Raw genomic sequence first — 23,090 nt, forward strand, 5'->3', positions numbered from 1 at the left:
CATATCACCTTTTCCTATATGCTTTCCTGAAGTAGACATATTCGAATACTGCTTCAGAATTCTTGACGTCAAAGACGATGTCAATTACAGGAATGAGTGCGGGATAGGGGCTAGATCACCTCAATTATAGGACTGGGCGATTGCGCAATCGGCTGGTCTATTGACCATCAATATCAACAGAGCGCATTATAATGGATGCTAGTAAATACCACTTGTTCCGATCCAGCAAGTAGCTATATAGGATAAATAACAAAGATATTAAACAAGCGCGTAGCACTATGTGCCAACTAGCATCTTTACCAGCGTTCATAATTGAACAAGATGAGATCTGGCATCCTGAGGTCAGCCCATTCGGTCACAGCTGCTCAAGCACTCAGTTACTCGGACTGAAGGATCGAAAACTGCTAGCTGTAGTTTGAGCCAGTACTGCGGCAGATCGTTTACAGGCATCAACAAGCTGGACTTTGTTCAAGGAATGGGGTTTGCAGTTGTAAGGAACATCATAAAAATCGAGTATTCCTTGTGGTCTAATTTTGGTTTAATCTGGATTTACCCCATCATTACGAACATCCTCGAAGGTTCAGGAGGGTATGTAGTTTTGGACCTTGGAGCGAATGAAAAACGCTGGAACGCATACCTCAGGACTTCCTACCACGGTTTGCAATACGCTCTTCACTTACTGACTCCATGGGAACCGCTTGCGTTAACATATGCCTAATCACAGAACCTCCTACACGATCGTGTCACTAGAACCGGCTCTAACGCTCATTTTAGGGAGAGCTGTCATCAACGAGTTCACGTAGATCTTAACTGAGTTTTGACATCTTAAAGTGAGCGGAACCTACCTTAATGAATTGATCGGCTTGGCACACGGAGCCTACCAGTCCTAATCAATTAACCTAGAGCAATCCAGAACTTCGATTGTGTCGCATCCTTGGAGTAATTTGCACGTGCTTCCAACGCCAGCGTTCGGTTAGACTTGTGCTGATACTGAGAATCTATGATACAAGTTACGATCACAAAAGTCGGATCTAAAGAATTTACGAGATCACTGCAGCTGGACTACACACTTAAGATGATGCTAGGAAGGCAGTGATAAGATGCCTGGAACATCATAGCCCAGTCTACGAAATCTTAAAATGCTGGCCAATCGACATTTGTGGCGGTGGAATTGGTATCATGATTCGTGATAAGATGGTGCAAGAATGCAACTGTATGGCGGGGTCTGCGTTATTGGCTCTGAGCAGCCTGGGGCTTTTTAAGATAGTCACGGAATTCAGTTAAGTACAGCTTGCTATTTCTCTAAAGTATTTCTCGGGTCAGTGTCCTGAGAATTGATATTGTTATATACCATCTAGTACTAGTGATCGTTCTGTAAGATTACCTTTGTGGCAATCAGTCCCTTCACATCCCACCTACGTTCAACTGAATCACAAATAATCCGACACCATGAGCGTCGATGCGAACCCTCATGTGTCCAATGGGACCTGTTACTCTAAGAAAGGCAGACTATCAAAAGGCAGTTTCATTCCTTGTGGCAACATCGCGTTCGGACATTGGCCGTGTTGCCACACGGGAAGTATATGCCTCGATTTTGACAACTCCAATGCATGCTATGACGCCGAGAGTTCGTCTTCCATTAGGACAATAGGCACATGACATACTAACGAGTGTTCACCATAGCTGGCAACACCTACCTAGCGGGATGTACAGATTCCGGCTTTAACGACAGGGCCTGTCCATGGAAGTCCCCGGAGTTTGACGATCAGGAGTGGGTTGGCATACACCACTGCGAGAAGGGCACAGGGAATAACGACACCGTGTGGGGAGGGTGCAAGACGGCTCCTAACGCGACGGAGCTAGAGCGGCTTCCGCTTCAAAGCTGCGACCCGTATTGCGCCGACAAGCTATACGTGGGTGGCACGGCCCTCCCGGCGTTCGCGAGCTTGCCGAATAGCACCGGGGCCTCCATAGCTTGGACTAGTGGCTTCACACCGACTCTAGGCAATACTCCTATTACTCCGACAGCTCAGATATCCGGGAGTGCGACTACCACCACCCCAATCCAGACTTCAATCACGTCGGCGCAGAATAGCTCCACCACCACTTCGACGGCACCAATATCTACTACTGGTGCCGATGGTGGGCTGTCGACTGGGGCCAAGGTGGGCATAGGAGTTGGTGCTGCAGCCGGCGCGCTACTAATCGCCGGAGCTATCTTCTTTGCCTTAGTATCCCAGCAACGGAGAAGGAAGGTCAGGGACTCGCAATCCGGTCCACAAATGGAACAAGCACCGACTAGCCCTGTAAGCCCGCCGAACCAGCCATACCAAGTGTCCCAGTCTCAGCAATTTACACCGTCGAAGCCTTTGTTAGACGAACCTACGGATGCGACGTATGGGGTAGGACATAAGTCGGAGCTCCCAGCCATCGAACGCGTTGTGTCCAGTGAACTGCCCGCCAACCAACCCCAGTCTGCCAAGCCACTGTCGAACCTCAATCCCTACCGGACTCGTCTCTCCAGTTCGACCTTGCCGCATTCCGCGTGCGCAACTTTAGACTCGGCTGGTACTGATTATGTTTCGTCTTACTCGTATACCACGACAGCGCATGGTAGTACATCCGGGATGATCACACCAGAAAGTACAGGCATGCATGGCCATCTAGGCGGACCTCACGGGAGAGCCCAAAGCCCTATGGGGCATGTGTCGGAGTCGGACCCGGAGCTACGCTGAGAAGTATGTTCTCGTTCATGCCCGAGGTTTCATTTAAACATTTCTGAAGATGGCAGACCGAAGAAGTCCTCCCAGTCACTCTTTCTTCTACAACGCTTGCTCGTCATATCAATGCCTCGTGAACCCTTGTGAAGGACTTGGAGTTTGCTTTGTCTAGTGCTATCCTGGATGTATCTAGTCTGAACCGTCAAATACACCCGCATTGTCGCCTTTACAATTCACACTCTTGTAATCTTCGCATTGGAGAGAATCTTGTCAAAAAGAGGATATAAGACGGGATATAGGAAGGGATACAGGAAGTGATATGATGTGAGTCCCCTCTTCTGTAGAGGCCAAGTTAGGCTGTAGGAATGGATGATGGCCGCCACATTTGCGAAGCCTTAATTAGCATCTCGACGTTTGGCTGCCACCGATCAGCTAGGCACTGGACTAACACGTTCGATATGTCATGTCTGTAAATATTGCAAGCAGATGTCATCACCATTACGTAGACTTTCAATGCTGTAAACACATCAGGTTAATAGTTAGTAAATTGGGAATTGATCTTTCATCTAGTCTAGACTTTATTGGCTGCTGCCCCTGTCCGGATGATTCAACGAATGGAATTAGGGGCGACTAACATCAATTCAAGTAGCTGAAGCGGCAATCCTAGGTAGCTATTCGGGCTATATATGTAGCTACCAAACAAATTCACGTAGATAGAGCGCCAATCTGTGCAATTATTCAGGCAGTTTATGCTGCCACTAATTATCTTAACCACGCCTCCTATCGTCGAAAAAGAGATATACTAGAGATCGCACTCAAATGGTCTAAAACCAGGCTCTGAGTTACAACAAGTAATAATTGAGATGGAAGCAGTAGCGTAATTAGTTGACGCGACCAGCATAGCTTTAGAACGCCACTAACGGAGCGTTAGCTAACCGCTCTAAACCAATCATTCCGCCATCTTGGTTGAGCGAATTTGGTCAAGGAAGTTTCCTGAGTCACTAGGTTTCAAATTTAGTTAATGAGTAGGACTTCTGGGACGATATTAGCCAGTCAAGTAACCTCGGGCAAATGCACGTATCTAATCGACGGCATTTAGTGGTTGCTTTTGGTACCTTCCTAACTAGGTTGTGTCAGTCCCCAGAACGTTAAAAGATAACTGTTATGTATTCTTACTGGGATAATTGACTGCAAGGACTTAGACACGACCTATTCAGCTCATTGGCTGTAATAAAGTATTACGAGAGGAATCCCCAGACAATAGTCGTATGTATACTGTTCGCTACGGATTAGCATGAAGCTCTCACGCCGCCAGGCGATTCGATCTCCTCAACAGGCTTTTGTGTTCCACCAACCCTCTAAAAGTATTTGTCCTTCTGCGTCTTAATTTACTTGTTCCTTAGTGCCAAGGGTGGTTTAGCAGCCACGCTACTACGACCTCACTTCTGCGGATTTGCGGTATAAATACTGCCGAGGAACAGTCCAATTTATAAATTTATCAATTATAAAATATGTGGTCTATTTCAAACTAACTTGAAGAGATAAAAACATATTGCGTAACCACTAATGTAAGACTCGCCTTGCCGGATATATGTGCTAGTTGTATACCAGTTCTTCTACGTCTCTATCATATTTAGGACCGCAATATCTTGCCGCATATATACTTTCCTTACCTAGATGCGATCATCTTAGTCTTCTCCTTAGATACTTTGATCGTCTTCTCTTTCTACTACACTGGACTCTTTCGGTTCTCCTGTTTCCTAAAGATCGAACTGGCGACATTGTCGACGCGATACCATCGCTTAGTGCTGTCTTTCGATATTCATGACAAACTTGACAGTTCCGGCCTCCGAAAGTAAAAGACTCGAGCTTAAAGTGTTTAACGAGGCCCTCAAAGGCACTGCTCAATGGAAGGGTCACAGCAACCTTGTGTCTGGCATTGCTAAGAGCCTCTGCACCGGACGTTGTACTTTTTGTCGCAATCAGGAAAACGCACAAGCCGTCAGGTGTCCTACCGCCAACGTCAACGACTGCAAGTTCTCCAGCAGGCAAGTGCTGATCTCTGGCAACTACTATAATTGTGTCCACTCTCATGGAAGCTCGTCGGATCGTGGCGAGATATGCTACGCCGGCGTTCAACCCTGTCAATCGGCTCGCCATGAAAAGCATGAAGTCTTTCCATATCCGCGCTTGGCCCTCGGTCCTGAACTTCATCTTGAATCTCTCCTCACTACCACGATGTACCGCACGTAGTGCCCCTGACCAATTGTCAATCAGTGCCTGAGCGATAGAAACTATGTGACGAGTTTTATAACGCCCTGCACTCAATGCAGAGCCGACTCGCAAGGCGTAACTCCATCGTCCTGCTGCATAGAGTATAACTGTGATATCCCGGTGAATATGATTGGGTTCTGGCTCATGGACTGCACCTAATCTCTTTTCAATATGACAGAATCCGAGAAATCTTCCTGTGACGGTGGCCGCCCCATTGCTGACACTACATGGGCCCAGAGGATATAGTTTATCCAATACAGAGCAGGAAGATGCCTCGTGCCTTACACTAAATGGAACGACGATGCAATTCTCATGAATTGCAGAAGCAGGCCCTATCGTCGGCAGGAGTAACCAACGCAGGTGCCCTTGACGGAGAGCTTCCTCTACCCATCGTGCCCAGACTTGCTCCTTCTTTTCGTTCTTCATGACAGAAACCTCTACACCTGAGGCAGCCATAACTCCGTAGACTTCGTCACATTCTACTGTCGCTTTCCGATTGCCCAATAGTTCCATAACTCGGGTGCGATCTCCGCGGCGTAGGCGGACATTTGCCATGCCGCTGAAGAACTTGTAAAGCTTGTCGAATTCACCGCCCATGCATTCTTCAATGATTAGTGTGTCGCATATGACCGGTAAAGAGGAGAACAATATGTCGTCAATGACTAGAGGTACGAGGTTTGTGCCGATCCATGTGATGGTGCGAGCTAGTATATACTCCTGCAGCGTCCAGACCCTTGTACTCCATGCAGTTGTCGTCAATCTTGCCAATCCCTTCATGGCCTGTGCAATTAATGAACGCCCGTCCCCGAATTGCCAGTGCTGACCCTCGGTTGCCCAAGCCTCCTCTGCCTCCATCGCAATCGCCCCGTCTAGCTGTGATGTAAGACTATCGACATGATCCTGCCGCATGCCGAGTTCGCAGCTCAAGATAATGAGGACGCCTTCGGCTTTCCCAAATATCTCGCCCATCAGGGGGATCTGGCGGATCTTATCATCCACGTCCTTTTGGTCGATGCAGATTGTGTCTACCCAGCAGTGCTTGATCGAGGGATACCGCTGCTGCACCGTTGTCAAAATGGCCATGCGCCCGGGACTGAATAAGAAGTCAACATCTGGCGGGAACAATTGCTCACTCCACGCGTGAGATGCCGCCAAGAAAGAAGGATGGCTAGTAAGTGCATGTTCGGTCAATCGCCCGGTAAAAACGTTCAACAAGCGAAAAGACATGGCTGCCTTATCGGTCATCTCGCGATAGCGCAGTTACTGAGGAAAGGAAGTCCAAGCCGGGCTTTATATGTTGCTCTGCCTAAGATAAAACCATTCGAGACCTACTTGTCCAGGCTGACACCACTAGTCTAGCCTAAGAGCTCTGAATACCTGTTATGGCATATGCAGGTAGAGCCTTGATTGGCTCTCTTCGAACGGCTGAACAGGTGCTGATGACCCCGCACAGGTCGGGTTGAACCGAAACACATGTCTCTCCGGTCGCTTCTCTAATGTCTATCACATCATGATATCCTTCCTTGGCAGTTCTTAGTCTAGTTGGTGATGACTCGAATTAATTTTGAAAGGCATCTCAAGTTCGTAAAATACTTATTCTCGCCAAGATGAGCCAATTTCCTGCAACAGTTAGTGTTGGTGCGGCTTTAGAGATCAGTACGGGTGGTCAATCTGGTGGAAAGGACAGTTTCCATAGGAACACTGCCCTTAACCCCGGCGGACTTTCTTTGCGCTTATTGGTCCTCAAAAAAGGAAGTGTATAATACATAGAATAAGTTCAAAATCTTGGTCGTCAGATCCATTACTATGTTCAAACTTGAAAGATCAGATGGTCTAGGACTGCTGGCGAGATGTAGAGCGGAATCCCATCAGGCTATGAACGATGATGGGCTAGGTTAGGTTAGGAAAACCAGCGGTGAATGCGCTCGCAAATGGAGGTGAGATTGTAAACGCCGTATATACCGGCATACGGTAATTAGAGACAATACAGCGTAGCGCAGTATTGATACTTAGACCTGATAGACGCTAAAAAGTTCCATTTCTACACGGTTATACAGTCGACTCGGTCGTAATACGGCAGAAGTTATTTTTTGCGCCCAACATCCTTGAATAAGTTGGAACACTCCTCGGGAATATTTTCTTTATGAAGGAAGCGTGGAGTCTGTCATTTAGCCCCGTTCTTGATCACAATAATTGCCTGAAACCAGTTGTGGGTTAGATGAGCACTTGAGCCATAGAATCGATATCCTTCACTTGGCGAGATTATACAAACTATAAGCACGCCGGACGGATACGGCTTCATGGACATTGAAGAGCTACAAAATCAAGGAAACCCATATTTCGTAATATTTGCCTATTAATACGCATCGCAAGTTAAATTCGACGGATGAAAATTCCACAGTACACCCGCTTCTGTTCTAACCGCCATAAAAGAGTGACTCCATGTATACCTCCGATATTCACTATGAACAGCTCTATAATGGTCCAGAGCTCTTAAGCAAACTCCCACTCGACTTGCATAACGCCAGTTCCCAAAGGCGCAAAGAATTTGAAAACGGCTGGGCTGACATCGATGTCATTCGCCCCGCAGCTCATACACTTGTCGACGGCCTGGGCAGTGACGGTGACGCCGTTGTGGTGGATTTTGATGTTCTTTCCACACAGCGGGTCGTTGTTCGGGTTCCCGGCGGTGAAGCGGCTATGTCCAAGGGCGACGATACGGTCATTGGGTCCGTTGGTTCGTCCACAGGCGCCCAGTCCGGGGTCGTAGTGCGTCATGCGACCGGTAAAGGCCAGAGCAGGGCTCAGTAGGATTAAAGTGGCTGCCAACTGCATTTTGAGAATTTAAGATCGAAATGAATTGTTAGGGAATGGGTATTTGGAAAAGTTTCGTTTCTTAGAACAGATGGGTTGTAGTTATGTGTACTAATGATGTTGAGTCAAGAACATCTGCAACCCTGCGCCGACGGGTGCCCATATTTATACAGATTTCGAGTGAGTCTTCGAAATGAATCATGCCATCTAGGATTCTCTCCATGAACTGCGCCGCTCTTTCTGCCTTACCAACCGTTGATCCAGCATAGCTTTCCGTCTCCTGGTGATGGCATTGGAACTTACAAAATCATCAACATAAAAGGCTGGACAAGCTTACACAGGCACAGAATCATGTCTTACAGGTAGCTGCGGATTAATTGCGAATCCTCGATTTGGATCCCTGGCACAAAATTTTGCAGATCCCAACCTTATCCATACGCTTACCTGTTTTCTCGTGGAAAAGGCATCACAATGCGGATAGAACTCAGTCACAAAAGCCATCTGAGACGCCGGGAACACCAGGACGAGGAATACAGTATTACATCACGTGGTCAGCTGATGCTGAGCTGAGTGTCGTTTTGATCGCACAGTCTCAGACCTGGAAATCTCACCGTCGCATTTGTGATTACCGTGACCATTATCGGCTGGTCGGCTGACACAGAACCTGGCTCCTCCGGCTTACGCGATGAGGATGAGGCAGAACCACGACAATCCCATCCAAACTCTGTAACACTCCTAATCGGTGACCATGTGGCCTTGCATGAGTAATCCCACCGAACCATACGGCGGTTACCAACACTACAAAATAATAATATCATTTTACATTACGGGATAAATTGGATGATCTAGCTCGCCCGCCAATTTTCGGTGAGCTGTTGAAAGGATTGGTAGAGGGATCTTTGGGGCACATATATGAAGGTATCTAAAATCTTGGTGAGATTCGTATGATGGCCTTGATGATACCTTTTGGAAGCAACTTGCCAATCTGATATTACACTGTGCACTGCTCCTACCTTGTGTTGAAAAGTGGCAATGTCCTATGTACAAGAAGGAAGGGGCCGTACTCTTTGATTTAATTACTTGTAAATCAATAAAAGCCGGCTCCGTACACGCACTCCTTTATGCAATGCATTTTGCCATGCCGATGTAGTTTGCGTCACGAAATAGTCGAATACGCTATATGCTATATGCTTGGTGAATAAGAGGAACAATCCCATGAATCGCATGATTGTTGGGTGCGGGTCAAGTAAGTACAATTATAGACATCGAATGTTCTTCTCCGGATGAATAGTAAATTGTGGTGGAAACCGAGAACCTTAAATGACTTTAGTTGAGAAGGACAGCCACTTATTCAATCACAAGTTTGTTAATTTCCAAAAAGAAAAAATTTAGACAATCTTATGCTTTGTCCTCTGTCCTCTATCAAATCACTTCGTATAAGTGCTTAATGAACACCTGCGTTACGAAGCTAACCATACTCAGTTATCATGGTATCTATTTTCCTAAGATCGCTCTTATGATTTATCCGGCTACTATCGAGACAAAAGGCAATGACATTATCGCCAAAGAGAATTTCGAAGCAAAAGTAAGCTTAATTACTAGATAGGCTGCAATAGCGGTTGAAAGTGTGTATGTGCTGAAGCAATGTTGATATGAGTACAGTGATTATTTAGACCAACTACATGAAAATTCCTCAATTTTCTAGCTCTATCTAATTTGCATTAGCTTTAGGTAAAGAATTCAAAAACAGAGGGCAACACGCGCATAATTGACCACCTGCACCATTGGGCGTCGGCAGAATCTCCGTGGATGAGGACACACCGACTACAATCTATGGAGGTATCTTGGACGCAGGTTTCCAGAAGCTATGTTCAGGGAATATTTTCTGATAACTGATAAACAAACATAAGGCGCAGCGTCTATATCTTCTCCAGCTTAAATAATTCAGCTCTATCAATTCGGTGTTTCGTATAGCATACACCATAATCAAGGGATTGTTGTTTATTAAATATGATAGCAATAGCAATAGCAATCGTTGCTGCGTAAAATCCAAAGAAACATAGGGTCTATATATCCCATGCGTAAACAATGGTCTTCTGGGCCACATACCCTACAGATCTTCCATGAGTATATTAATGACCCGACTCTGTGTCAGGTCGTTAGTGACCAAATTACCACTATATCAAAGAGACATGTTCAGGAACCCCATCCTTACTAATTACAAATTACTTGCACATTTCGATCCTTTGAGTTTCCTCTATCTACTTCCATGAAATCTGTTTTGCTAACTCTTGCTCTGATGTGCTCAGCTTCAGACTCAGCTATCACCATACCACCACTTGAGAGCATGTTGAGTCCAACTGTTTTTGGTCACCCTTTACGACACCAAGCAGGTCTGCAGCACTGGCGATATCGACAACTACTACGTCTTCAAGGGTTGTTAGCTCCCGGCCCAGAACAAACGCCAGAATGTAAGCGCCGCTTCCGCCGAGCCTGCCCTGTCACCAAAAGGCATCTCATGCACGTATTTCACGAACGGCGGTCGAACCAGACAGGCCTGCGGTGGCGTCCGGCCGCAGATGGTGGCTAAGTCGTTCAAGGGCATCAATTCGGCGTGCACGGTATGGATGGGCAGGAACTGTGATCGGTCCAAGTACTAGTGGGTCGGTCCTATTAGGGGATGGTGAAAGGTGCTACGAAAATTTGAAAATAGGAAGTCTCATTTGTAATGTGTTGTAAGTTGATGGGTTGGGAGTTGGGAGCGATCTTGGAGAAGGTGGGCCTTCATGTGATGCTAGCAGAAGGGAATACGTAGACAGGAGATCGTGTTCGAATAATGCTCAGAAAACCGGGCAGTGGCATTGGCACAAGGGAGCTTGCAAAATGTAATCAGCCAGGACGAACTATTTTATGGCTCAAGGCAACTAATGACACCAGAATCTTTTTGCTTAACTTGTGAATACTTTCATGGGTTTCCATGTTAGTATTACCACCACAGGATTGCGGACGTGAGTTTGACGGCACAGACTATTCTGCTTTGACTGCCATGACCACGACTTAAACCCACACGTAGTTACAGCTGGCGCGCTTAAGGGGAAAGTTCACGGGCGCGACTGGCAACAAATGCGCGCAGACCTTTTGGTGGGCTTTGGCAGTGACGTAATTATTTACGACATAAGCCATCTTACCTCTGGCCGTTGCACCTGCAGCTTGTAGTAAGGTGACAAACTCACCCCGCTAACGTTGGTGAGGAAGCCGGTCATTGGCTACGGTGAATGTTCGGCAAGAGTCGCAAAAATGCAGCGGAGAAGAGAATGAATTTAGCAGTGACGCGCTGCTTGCTGAGTTTCGTTTTGTGATCTTTCCACCACAAACTCATCACATCAGCCAACACCCCCATCACATCGCAACCATGGGTTCCAGATGGCCACCCCCCCGCGACGAGGGGCAGCGATCAGGCTACAGATCTTCTGAAACTTATCGCCCGTCCCCTTCTTCCTATGCACCACCCCCGCCCTCCCGACCCTCCTGGGACGCGCCTTACCAATTCCGCGGCGACCCGAGAGCTGACGATAACCGCTACAGCTCTGATCGAAGAAACGACAACCGCTTTGACCCGTATCCTGATTCACGCAGAGAGTCTGGTCGTGACTATGCGAGAGGCTCCGATCGCGACTTCCGTCCACCGCAGGGTGATTTTACCTTTCGCGCCAATCGGCCTCCTGGTGTACAGGAGAGCTATGATTCGTATAGAGGCCCGCCCCCTCCTCTTCGTGGCGACAACGACAGCTACAGGCCCGGCCAGTCTAGGAGACAAAATGGCCCGGGAGGGCTTAGTAGACGTCCCAACCGTGGTGGCTTCCAGCGCAATGGACGCGGTGGGAACGGCTTTCGTGGCAGAGGCGGCATGCGCAAAGCCGCCGACCGAGAGTTCTTGCACAAAGATTATGCCAACGAAAATGCTGAGGATCTGTTGGGAGATACTTCTGGACGCGCCACCTATCGCGACCTCGATGAGCTGAGCGAGAGTGACGATGCTGCCATGGACATTTCAGGCGAATCCGAAGGCGAAGGACTCGAGCCCGCTGCAAAGCGTGTGCGACTGGCCGACGACCCAGCCGCTCAAGAGGCTCCCAAGTGGTCTAACCCAGATCCCTACACTGCCCTCCCCCCGCAGGACGAAACGCAACGTAAAAAGAAAGATGTCGTGCAAATGATCAGGAAGGCTCGTGTTGAGGCGGAAGCGAAGAAGGAGGCTGCTGCTTCTGATGCCGCAGAGTTTATCTCTTTTGATATGAGCGACGACGAGGGCGACAGCAGTTACGTTGTAAATGGGAGTGCTCACAATGGCAACTCGCAAAACGGTCAAGGCGTACCAGGCGCGCCCACTGGGCCTAAATCTTCCCTTACCACGTCAACTCTACCCTCGTCTCTTCCACCTCGCCCCCCGGAGATTTCAATCCTGCAAGGGCCTCCAGTGCAGCAGGACAATCCTCCTCAGGGTAACCAGAGCCAATCCTCCTCGGCTTCTCAACTTCCATCGCCACCTAGCAAGTCTGCCAAACTCAAGGCACCCGTGGACCTGTCAGCCTCCACTAATTTTGGTAGTCGAAAGCGAACAGCTGACGATCAGATCAAAGAGCGACCTCACCAGCCGTTGGTGAGAGGTAAGAAGAAGCCAGCTAATGCTGGAATTGACCCGACTTGGGCGGTCAGAGGTGATGAAGAGGCGTGTCCTTGGGCCGTAAACGACCATTCCTCTGAACCCAACATGGGAGTCAGGTAAGCCAAACTCCGCTGTAACCCCAAGATATCTTTTAACGAGTTGAACAGGCTACACAAGGAGCTTGTCGACTTCTTCCAGTATGTTCGCCCTCGTGACTTTGAGGAGAAGATTCGACAGGGCTTGGTACGTACACTTGCGAGTCATGTTAAGCGTTGGCAAAAGAACGCCAACGTCAAAGCTTTTGGATCTTTCATGTCGGGCTTGTATCTGCCTACGGCTGATATGGATATCGTGATCTGCTCAGACCAGTATATGAACGGAGGTTATGGAACCCTGTCTACCAAATCATCTCTCTTTAAACTAAGAGGTTATTTGTGTAAACAAGGAATCCCCCATGGAAATGACGTCGAAATCATCTCAGGCGCGAAAGTTCCGCTGGTCAAGTATATCGACGAAGCCACCGGACTTCGTGTCGATATCTCCTTTGAGAACCTCACAGGAATCACCGCCATTGACACATTTATGGCTTGGAAGAAGCAATATCCCGCCATGCCCACATTGGTCGCCATCGTCAAGCACTACCTCTGTATGCGTGGCCTCAACGAACCCGTCAATGGTGGTATTGGCGGTTTTTCCGTCATCTGCATGGTTGTCAACCTGCTGAACAATTGGCCCGAGGTTCAGAGTGGAACCTTGATTCCTGAGCATCATTTGGGTGAAGCTTTGATGCGCTTCTTTCGACTATATGGCATGGAATTTGACTACGAGACTACAGCGATCAGCATGGATCCGCCTCGGTTCATCCCCAAGGTCAGTTGCGCCGACAAACTTTCTTCTCGCTTTTTTGTTACTCTACTTTTTAACTCTTCCTTTTCTATTCTTCCATCCTCTACTGACATATGTGTTCTAGCACTCTGTCAGCAACATTATTTACAGAAACATGGACCGTCTTTCGATCATAGACCCCAACAACCCGGAGAACGATATCGCGGGTGGATCTGCGAATTTCCCGATGATCCGTAAAAGTTTCAAGTCTGCGTATGATGTTCTACAAAAGCGAATGACGGCACTGGCTCGAACCGAGAATGATGTGCATGGTTACAGCACCATCCTGGCTCCTCTGCTTGGCGGTAACTACAAGAGTTTCCGCGTCCAGCGAGAATATCTCCAGGATATCTTTGATGGAAAGCCTGGTCCTCATGGTGCTCAAGTGAGCCAAAGACGAGCACCGTAACAGGATTCTTGCGCTGCGTCCCGCTTTTCTTCACAGTCTATAATTGCAATTACTACGCCCCCCTTACCATCAGAGTTTCTCAGACACTTGTCGGAACGAGGACCATACAGGAGGAACTGCCTGTACAACGAGAGGGAAATGGAACATATGGACTCGACACTTCACGACATCGGATACGGCGTTGGCGGCTAAACTCGTGCATTTGCAGATACCCTTTACTCTTGTTTCTTATATTTCACTATCCCGAGAATCTTCATCGGCCTCATGTACTATATCGTGATGGGACACGATCGGATTCCGCCATGTTCGTGGCATCTGGTTTCGGACCCATCAGCATTTTTCCCTTGCTCGAGAGGCTCCATGCAAAACACATTTTCATGGTTTACCGCCGAGTGGCAGGGGAACATAATCAAGACAACATTGCACTAATTTCTTTTTAATCGTGCTTCCGATGCACAGCTCTAGTGGAGCTACAAAAGTGACACGAGAACCAACTAATGTTTATTCAACAGGCTTTTCTTGGGACTATGAGGTTACGCCTTCCGTGGACATGGAGTTCCCAGGCAGTGCCTTTTTGCTAACAAGTCATAGTTGGCCAGCGTCAAGATTCGTTTCACGTTCTGATGCGGCCTCCGAACGCACCTGCCGCTGTTCGATTGAGGGTTTCTGTACGTTGTGCTGTCGGACTCGAGCAGTCTTTCGATAACTTGTCAGAAGCCCGACTTTTCTCACTGTATTCCGACTTCATGTCTGGATGCGGAGAGGATGGAGACATTCTAGCACATTGAAATATGCAAGCTGACAATTACATGTTCTTGCGACAGAGCCATCGTCTTTCCCCGAGTGGACTCGTGTCAAAATAACATCGGCCAGCTGGAATTAAGCTTTCACATCTCATACGACCCCTCCCGGCTGCGGACTGCGGATCCAACGTACAAAAGTCTATGAAGTAGCACAGCATTCCAGCTGAGCCCTTGCTGATACAACGTACTGTCCTTCTACGGCTGCCCGTCTGAGCGATGCATGTCATCGGAGAGGATGTGCATACATTGCGGTGAATAATCGACCTCTTGGTCATATCCCCCTCCCCCCCAATGCATTTGCAGGATTCGCCAAGCGACCCCGAAAGCGACAAACATGTGGCGATCCTATATGCAGAGGTGTTCGAGTACTTATGACTGGGCAGGGCGACGTAATGATTTGTGTTGTCACACATGCATTACAACCTCCCGGACATACGTGGTACTTCGTACTACATTCTGTGCGCATGCAACATATCCCCTGCCTTTGTGGAGGTTTTCACACGCTTTGAAGTAACACGAGGACAGGCCGCTGTAGCATACGGACCAGTCACTTAAACCTAATGGCCGCCTCAAGATTTTCGTGGCACCCGTTCATCAAATTCGCCTAGCTACTTCGGAAACTGTTCACATACCCTTTATGATAATCGTGGCTTGCGAAAATGAATTCTTATTGAAACGAGGCAACCTCGCTAGCCAGTCAAAGAACAAGACCACCCTCCTTTCGAAAAAAGGCATTCGGTGCTGATGTGCATTGTTACAGGCATCGAAGCTCGATCTACCAGCCTGGCTCCCATGCTAGCGGAATGCGGGGAACCTACCAAGCAAGGAAGCTCTACTGGATGGGTTTCAGCAATTTCGGCCTTTTAGTTTCGATCATCCATCAGAGTAGTCCTATCTTCCAAGGAGATGTGATTGTTCGTCCATTCCTCTAAAGTATGAATGGTCCCTACTACGATGTGACCATTTATAGCCTAGCTGGTGACTTCGACTCAAGTTTTCTTGCATTGCTCACCAGCGATGGTGTGCATGCACCTGCCAGTGTCGAACATGAAAACGAAGAGTCGTTGGTGATTTGGAGGGTTGAATCGCAAGACAGTCACCCTGGTTAAATCCGTCCGTCTCAGACAACCATGCTCGGGGTCATATGGCCATCGGGCAGACCCCGTACCAAATTGGTATTGGATGCTGATCTATCGCCCTTGTTCAAGATTCATACACCATTTTCTTAGGTCGCATGGGAGACCAGGTCGATTGCCAACTTTCCTTCTCGGAAGCCAATCAGGCACCGTAACAACTTTGGAATTGGATTGGCCACCATCATAGAAAGAGACGTTATTGGTCAAATACATACGGTCTCTGTAGCTTTCCCACTTTCCTGGCCGCCCCATTGTGGGTGCCGTCGGCTTCCAAACGATTCAGGCCACTGTTGAGGAACTTCGCATTACTTCATGGAAATAACTGGAGCAGGAAATGAGTATGCCAGGCCAGAGCTTTTAGCATAATGGTCATAACATGGCAGCATGGTATGCAAATGGGTACCGCTCTCGAACCGTCATACAAGGGTTCGTCAAATTTATGAAAGTGATATCCCACTCGGGCTTCGTGAAAGACATCTAATTGGTCGAAATGGTCATTACAGTCTTCATCATCAGCCCACGAGCCCAACCACAAGCATTGGAGCATGAGGCGGGCACATCACCTCGCATGAGATCTCTCTTGGCACTAGACATCGTACAGAACCGTACGACTTGTTAATCCATATGATCCTACTGTTTGCGGATTAACATGGAGTAGCTGCCAGCCCTTGACCCCTCAACCTCGCTCTTCCCCGAACAGTCCCTGTCTGTCCCTCATCCCTGGCCACTCAGTTTGTGTCACCACATCAACGTCTCAAGTACGAACGCCGCGACTATGTATGCAACGACACGCCCAACGTTCCGAGTTCGTTTCTTCCCCCACTCTTCTGTGACCAAATCGTCACGCAGAACTCAGCGTCGCATTTCGCCATTTGTCAATATCTCTCCCTATTGTTGCTTACTACCGACTGACCTAGATTGTTACTACTACTACAGTTGACATGTATACAGCGAGCAATGTATATTTTATATGCGGTTTCGCCGCATTGGGTATGTTGGTATGCGTGAAAAGGTCAGCTCATGGCTAAAAGAGAGTAGGGGGTGGACTCTTCGGTTTCGACATCAGTTCGATGAGCGGTGTACTGGGTACGAACGCATATATTCGGTATTTCGACAACCCCGTGTCATACAGACAAGGCGGTATCACTGCGTCTATGCCCGCTGGCTCCTTGGTTGGTATGCTACCTTGTTGCATCATGAAGTACATACATCATCTGACTTGCTGTTAGGATCGTTGGTGAGCTCATTCATCGCAGATAAGTACTCAAGGAAGGTGGCACTCCAGGTTTCTTGCTTACTTTGGATTATTGGATCAATGTGAGATTTCCTGTACAGAACGATCAAATATGGAATTTTCACTAACATCGTTTAGCATTCAATGTGCGGCCCAAAATGTTGGCATGCTCTGCGCCGGAAGGGTCATTGCTGGACTCTGTGTCGGCATTGCATCATCCATTGTGCCAGTGTATCAATCCGAAATTGCCCCCAAAGAGATTCGTGGCCGCATAGTGTCGCTTCAGCAGTGGGCGATCACTTGGGGTATTCTCATTCAGTACTTCATCCAGTATGGTGCTGCTCAAGTCGGTGGCGGCCCCGAGAGCGAAAACCAACCAGAGGCGGCTTTTCGCATACCTTGGGGAGTTCAGATGGTTCCTGCTTTCATCCTACTCATTGGATTATTCTTTTTTCCTTATAGCCCTCGTTGGCTAGCTTCCAGAGACCGCTGGGAAGAGGCAATCAAGGTCCTCGCTCTTCTCCATGGTGCTGGCGATGTCAATCATCCTAAGGTGCTGGCTGAGTATCAAGAGATTGAAGATGCTCTAAGGTTTGAGCGTGAAGAAGCTATTTCGAGCTTCAGGGCGCTGACTCAGCCTCGAATCTTCAAGCGAGTGATCCTGGGAATGTCCATTCAGATGTGGTCCCAACTCTGTGGTATGAGCCTGAAAGAACAAGAACCATTGTCAATGTCATGACTAATCGCTAAGCAGGCATGAATATCATGATGTACTATATTGTGTATATCATGAAAGGTGCAGATATCGGTGACGAACTCTTGACTTCTGCCATCCAGTATATCATCAACGTTGTTATGACATTACCTGCTATCCTCTACCTCGATAAGATTGGACGGAGGCCTGCTTTGATTTTTGGCTCATTCTTCATGATGATTTGGCTCTTCATTTCAGGTACTTGACGCCTTGGTCATTGTGATGCGATTCTCTAACAATTCACAGGTTCACTGCAGGCTGTATATGGTCATCCTAACGACTTCACAAACCCAAGACTCGATCAGATCACTTGGGTGGTGCAAGGTAATAAATCTGCGTCATCAGCCATCGTTGCATGTTCATACCTCTTCGTCGCTACTTTCGCCACGACATGGGGCCCGACCTCGTGGACCTACCCGGCAGAGATATTCCCAAGCAAGGTTCGCGCGAAGGCAGTGTCCCTTGCTACAGCCTCTAACTGGTTCTGGAACATGGTCCTTGCTTTCGCCGTCCCACCGCTCTTGTGGAATATCAACTGGAAAATGTATATGATCTTCGCAACTTTCAATGGTCTGGCATTTATTCATATGACATTACTGGCACCTGAAACCCGAGGCTTCACGCTGGAAGAGATGAATGAGGTATTTGATTCCGGGCGGCCAGCTTGGAAGTCGTTTAAGAAGGAGTCGCGTCTCGATCAACTAACAAAAGACATCGAGGCTGGTAATGTCAAGATCAATGCACCGTTCTCTCATGTAGAGAAGTTGGCCCCGACTACCCCCAAGACTCAGGAACCAACCACCTAAGGTTAGCTAGCACTTCTAGGTGTCCTTACCTTGCGTTCAGAATCGTTTGTTTCTTTTTCAAGACCTGTGGGGAAAATACTCTATCCCGTCGAACCTTGCGGGCCATGGCCCGTGATATCACGACTATTGTTCTCACTGTCTAATTCTCCTTCAGTTTGTCTCACAAAGTCATATTCCATGTTTCCTCAGAAATCAAGTTGCGGTTCATTTTGTTAGGCATGATTATCAATATGTAACGATGGCTCTGTTTATTACGGGCGGTAGCTTCTTCGGCTCTCGCATTGCTTATATTATAATTTGTTAATGTTAAGTGCTTATATTATATATATACATAACTGTTGGAATATGGTTATCCGCGGTCTCGCACGACCATATAGTCTAGCTAGTTACCGGCGTACTGACGGCAAGCCACTACAGCCACACCGTGGCTGTCGGCAGCTTGCAGCCGTATAGGCCAAACCCCTATCTGTAGATCGCGTACGATGGGAAGAATCCCTTCTTCCTTTCGTACGATAGCGCTGAATAGATCTATTTGTCGCCCAAACTGTACGGAAAGAAATGAATGGAGAAGCCATTCCACAATAACAGTTATTTGTATACTAATATTTATAACTCAAGGTTTTGAAATCAGATAATGATAAGATTTATATTAGATGAAAATTTAAGTAATCTTTTAGCTTATAATACTCACTTTGTTTATTTATAATATTTGTCACGACATACACAAACAACTAGTCAGGTATCACCCAAGAGTAGGATATAAGGCTAAGATAGACATAGACATAGCACTAAACGCTACGGAGGAGAACTCCTTTCGTAAGAATCTCGGGGACGTTTCGAACTATATTTAATAGTACTTTAGATAAGAGAGAACTTATACGTTAAACTAGTGGGAAAGCCCTTAAGTAGAATCGTGAAATGTTACAAATAAATGTTAAAAACTAAGCTTAAAGTAAAATAAAGATTCAAACAAATAAATAATTTTATCGAATAAAAGATGTTGTCACCATGATCACTACTAAAGTCAGGTAACCAAAATATAAGGGTGTATCGCTGTCAAGACTCAATCTTGCTGGAGGCAAGAGTATAACGGGGACGGAAGCCCTGGATATACCCTTCTTTGCGGGGTAACTATCAATGATGTGTAGAGTGAGGGCCTTAAAGCTTAGTGCAACGCTACATCACGACACTCTACTTCGAATAGATTTCTAGTTAAGGCATATGACTAGGTTAGAGATCTTTCGTGGCGTCCAATGTTCATAGGCAATGACTCCCGAGACAGCCTGTATGAGCTCAAGAATCATCTAGGAGACATAGTCAACTTCTTTGGACTATTTCTAAGAACGGACTTGGACAGGGAGATCCCGAGACTCTTCAGCAGTACTTAAATGATAATCGAATATTAAGGATTAGAGGCCTATAGATGGCTTAACGCTTGTAGATGACGTCTATATGGAGGACTTGCCCCAAGACACTTGGCAGAAGTTCGTGGCTTTCTTGAAAGCGCTCATGAGAATTAGTACACAAGAGCACCTCCCTACAATGAATCTGTTAATAGTGTCTTGGCTACAAAACCATAGGCGCTTAGAAGGCGATAAATCTTGGCAATGAGGTAATCGACAACAAGCATGTGAATCTCCATTCATAACAGCTTTGTCCTGGTGGCTTCTGTAGCCTCCTGATTGCGCCTGAAACATCCTTGGTATCATTATCGACTCTGCGAAAAGAAAATTACTTCTTCAAAGAATCCTTACGTAATGACTCGACAACCGGCCCTCTCGACCGTTGAGGGGACGCCGGAAGCCTTCTGTCTCGGTCCACTGCCCATAGGCATGACGCCATGTTTGGCGCCTATCATTTGGTCCTCCTGCTGTATCTTCTATAAGCCCGCCTCCTCTTCAGCTTCTCGGTCCTCGCCAAGGCGCCTGCGGTAGCCTGCACTGAGTCCGTCGCTGTGTGTATCGCGCCGTGGAACTCGCCCTTCAGCTTCTGGCCTATTGTCGAATCGGGTTGTGTGGATGGATCGGACGACTGCACGGTGTTGTCCTTGGTGGTGACATTTAGCGGTGGTGCCGTCGCGCAGCACTTCGGCGGTGTTGCCGTGGCCGAGGACGGTGGACTTGTCAAGCACATTGGACATGTGATTTGAGCATGTTCGAAACTTGAAGTAGCAATCTTACAAGCAGGATCAGCTTGATTTTGTAGAATTGTCAGTTGCGATAGGTTCCATATAAGAAAATGAAGTTAAGCAAGGCTCTGGTCTTCCGAAGTATTGCGTATTAGTCGGCACGCGCAGCCGTCCACATGACGTCACCTGTGGTACGCCGACTACATCTTATCTTCTGGGTACTGGGAATCACCGATACAATGTGGGCGATTTCCTCACTTACAAGCGGTCGTAGCTTGCTTGTCTCTTCCAGCCTTTCTGTCTTATCGCCGTGATATTCCTATGAGTGAATCCTGCTAAGTATGCAGGGAACAAGCTCATTCGTTAGCCTTACCATACTTTCGGTAGCTCAACCTTGGATAGCTACGTAGAGATCCACTGTCTTAGCCATAATGCGGATGCCGCTACCCAAAGTATTCGCCCGTTAAGACTTTAGGTCGTACCGTGGCGGCTGTTTGGTGGGTTGATGTAAGGCAGCCCTAGCTGCTAATAAAGCCGTCTGTTAAATGTGAATTTCTTAAGGGGGTTGCTTAATGGTTTTAGCGCTCTGCTGTGATTCCCTTTTACGCAGTGAGTTTTCAGCGAATTTAGCGCTGAAGTGCCTAAAGATGGTTTTGCTCTTAATTATAAACTATCACAGTACCCACAGGATGTCACGATTCCAGCTACGTATCCACAGCGCTATCGTATGTAGTTCCAAACGTCCCCGAGATCATTACGAAAGGAACTATCTTCGGTAGCGTTTAGTCTTATGTCTTGTGTCTTACTCTTGTGCTGTACCTGACCAGTCGTGTGTATATATCGTGGCACAGGGAGACGTGGGTTCTGACATCTAGGTAGAGATCTCTCTACCTAGACTAGAATATATCTTCTGGACTAGTCACAACATATTACAAGCCCTTGTCACCTTTACAGTTCGAGACATAGGCTTATTGAGTCACACCAATATTGTCAATTCTAACAATATCCATTACTCACACCCATAATCTCACAATAATATAGAGCTTTTAGTCAGTGCTAAAAGGCCGTAAAAATCAAGGCCGCGCCTGAGCGTCGGGATGAGCCAACGTACTTTTGTCGTGTGGCAATGGGTAGTTTGTTTCCTGCATTACTTCCTATATTCCCCTCTACGGTTTATGATCTCTAGTGATTTCGGGCTCTGACTTAAAGCTAATCACGTGAATAGACACAACGTAATTTGCCTATCTTCCTGAACACCCCAAGGATATCACCACATCCCCTCTCCTTTTTCTTTTCCTTTTTCTCATTTCGCTCGACTTTACGAAGATACAGATCCTTTTCATCCTCAGCTCTCCACAGCTGAGCCTGCAAGCCATCGGCTCCGCTGATCTCCTTGGCCTTGTCGCGAAGCGCCTCCTGCAGCTTCGCAAGAAAGATCTCTGACATATCGTTCTGGCGATCGAGCACCTTGCACCGAAAGTCCTGGTCCCAGCTTCGGCGCCGCCAACCTGCCATCATCTCGGCGTGAGCCTCTTCTATACCCCAGGCCCGAGCCGCGAATCGCGGGTATAGTGCCAGCAGGCCCGCGGCCGTGCCGAACCCGTCGTCTGAACAGTCGCAGGTGAAGTCGCCACTGTTCACTGGCATCTGCGGCCGCGTCGGGAGGTAGAACTCGTCCACGGGGATCTGGCAGTGGTCTCGGAGTGTGAGCCAGTTGTCCGCGCAGAACGTGGACGGCGAAGCGGTGGGCCCCAGCTGAGTGGTAATAATAGGACTCCGCTGCCCGGCTTGCCGTTGCGTTTCGCCTGCGTTGGGAACAGAGGGGTTTTGGAAAGCTGCCGCCCGACTGTTGGCAATGGGATGATAATCAGCTTCTTCGACCGTAGGGCTGTGTGCTACTGGGTGCGCATAGCGCGGGGTGACCGGTTTGCGGCGTATGGTATGTGATAGTGAAGATGGCCTCCCCATTGCGATTTCTTTGCAGTTTTTTAAGAGTTTTCCTTGGTGATTTGATGATTTGCGTTTTATAACCTTGGTTCGGCTGATCAGCATTGCGAGTGAGATACTGATGCCCTCACGGACAGGCAAGTGGTTTTGTCGACTCGCCCCTTGAGGCAGTCTACAACTGTTGCAACCGGGACCGCACATAATTCCTTTGCTGGAGCCACGACTCGCTTAATAAGGCATCTTTGTTCATAGCCACCATCGTCAAAGGGATGTTGGCGATGACAACGACCTTGTATTCGTCAATGCTAGCCTAATCACTTGATAGGTTATTGTTTTGCCTCTTTGTGCCCTTTGTCAAGGTCTGACCGCCAAGCCTAAATCTTCTAGCCATCGACTACTTCCATCTGATTTTAATTGGTGCACCTGTGAATCGACATTCATTTCGTCAGTTGTGACATTCGAAAACAGTGGGCCCACCGTTTATAGAACAAGGTAATCTCGGGGTATATATTTG

General features: G+C 47.7%; 8 protein-coding genes across 8 annotated transcripts; 4 read left to right on the forward strand and 4 right to left on the reverse strand.

Moving 5' to 3' along the window:
• Positions 1-1,449: 1,449 nt before the first annotated feature.
• BKA67DRAFT_539670 (uncharacterized protein) lies at positions 1,450-2,735 on the forward strand (the record flags this gene model as incomplete). The annotated part of the gene is made up of 2 exons (XM_046100676.1): positions 1,450-1,627; positions 1,702-2,735. The coding sequence occupies 2 exons, from the start codon at positions 1,450-1,452 to the stop codon at positions 2,733-2,735; spliced, it is 1,212 nt and encodes a 403-aa protein (XP_045954341.1).
• A 1,668-nt stretch (positions 2,736-4,403) lies between these two features.
• Positions 4,404-6,221, reverse strand: BKA67DRAFT_662586 (heterokaryon incompatibility; the record flags this gene model as incomplete). Its single annotated transcript, XM_046108030.1, has 1 exon — positions 4,404-6,221. One exon carries the CDS (start codon positions 6,219-6,221, stop codon positions 4,404-4,406), a length of 1,818 nt encoding a protein of 605 aa, XP_045954342.1.
• A 1,266-nt stretch (positions 6,222-7,487) lies between these two features.
• On the reverse strand, positions 7,488-7,829 carry BKA67DRAFT_523766 (RlpA-like double-psi beta-barrel-protein domain-containing protein-containing protein; the record flags this gene model as incomplete). The annotated part of the gene is made up of 1 exon (XM_046098502.1): positions 7,488-7,829. One exon carries the CDS (start codon positions 7,827-7,829, stop codon positions 7,488-7,490), a length of 342 nt encoding a protein of 113 aa, XP_045954343.1.
• Positions 7,830-9,840: 2,011 nt separating this feature from the next.
• Positions 9,841-10,887, forward strand: BKA67DRAFT_578718 (uncharacterized protein). Its single transcript, XM_046103713.1, has one exon. It carries the CDS (start codon positions 10,078-10,080, stop codon positions 10,396-10,398), a length of 321 nt encoding a protein of 106 aa, XP_045954344.1. The 5' UTR covers positions 9,841-10,077; the 3' UTR covers positions 10,399-10,887.
• Positions 10,888-11,179: 292 nt separating this feature from the next.
• On the forward strand, positions 11,180-14,197 carry BKA67DRAFT_578720 (uncharacterized protein). Its single transcript, XM_046103714.1, has 3 exons — positions 11,180-12,590; positions 12,642-13,344; positions 13,445-14,197. The coding sequence occupies exons 1-3, from the start codon at positions 11,221-11,223 to the stop codon at positions 13,766-13,768; spliced, it is 2,397 nt and encodes a 798-aa protein (XP_045954345.1). The 5' UTR covers positions 11,180-11,220; the 3' UTR covers positions 13,769-14,197.
• A 2,451-nt stretch (positions 14,198-16,648) lies between these two features.
• On the forward strand, positions 16,649-18,501 carry BKA67DRAFT_523469 (high-affinity glucose transporter; the record flags this gene model as incomplete). Its single annotated transcript, XM_046098473.1, has 6 exons — positions 16,649-16,697; positions 16,743-16,883; positions 16,937-17,024; positions 17,080-17,639; positions 17,693-17,893; positions 17,942-18,501. 6 exons carry the CDS (start codon positions 16,649-16,651, stop codon positions 18,499-18,501), a joined length of 1,599 nt encoding a protein of 532 aa, XP_045954346.1.
• A 1,677-nt stretch (positions 18,502-20,178) lies between these two features.
• BKA67DRAFT_694825 (uncharacterized protein) lies at positions 20,179-20,693 on the reverse strand. Its single transcript, XM_046109282.1, has 2 exons — positions 20,256-20,693; positions 20,179-20,189 (listed from the first exon to the last, which is right to left on the reverse strand). The coding sequence occupies exon 1, from the start codon at positions 20,632-20,634 to the stop codon at positions 20,356-20,358; it is 279 nt and encodes a 92-aa protein (XP_045954347.1). The 5' UTR covers positions 20,635-20,693; the 3' UTR covers positions 20,179-20,189; positions 20,256-20,355.
• Positions 20,694-21,838: 1,145 nt separating this feature from the next.
• Positions 21,839-22,777, reverse strand: BKA67DRAFT_539675 (uncharacterized protein; the record flags this gene model as incomplete). Its single annotated transcript, XM_046100677.1, has 1 exon — positions 21,839-22,777. One exon carries the CDS (start codon positions 22,775-22,777, stop codon positions 21,839-21,841), a length of 939 nt encoding a protein of 312 aa, XP_045954348.1.
• Between the last annotated feature and the right edge of the window lie 313 nt (positions 22,778-23,090).

Source organism: Truncatella angustata (genome assembly GCF_020726525.1).
Source record: "Truncatella angustata strain MPI-SDFR-AT-0073 chromosome Unknown BKA67scaffold_8, whole genome shotgun sequence".
Taxonomy (NCBI): Eukaryota; Fungi; Ascomycota; class Sordariomycetes; order Amphisphaeriales; family Sporocadaceae; genus Truncatella; species Truncatella angustata.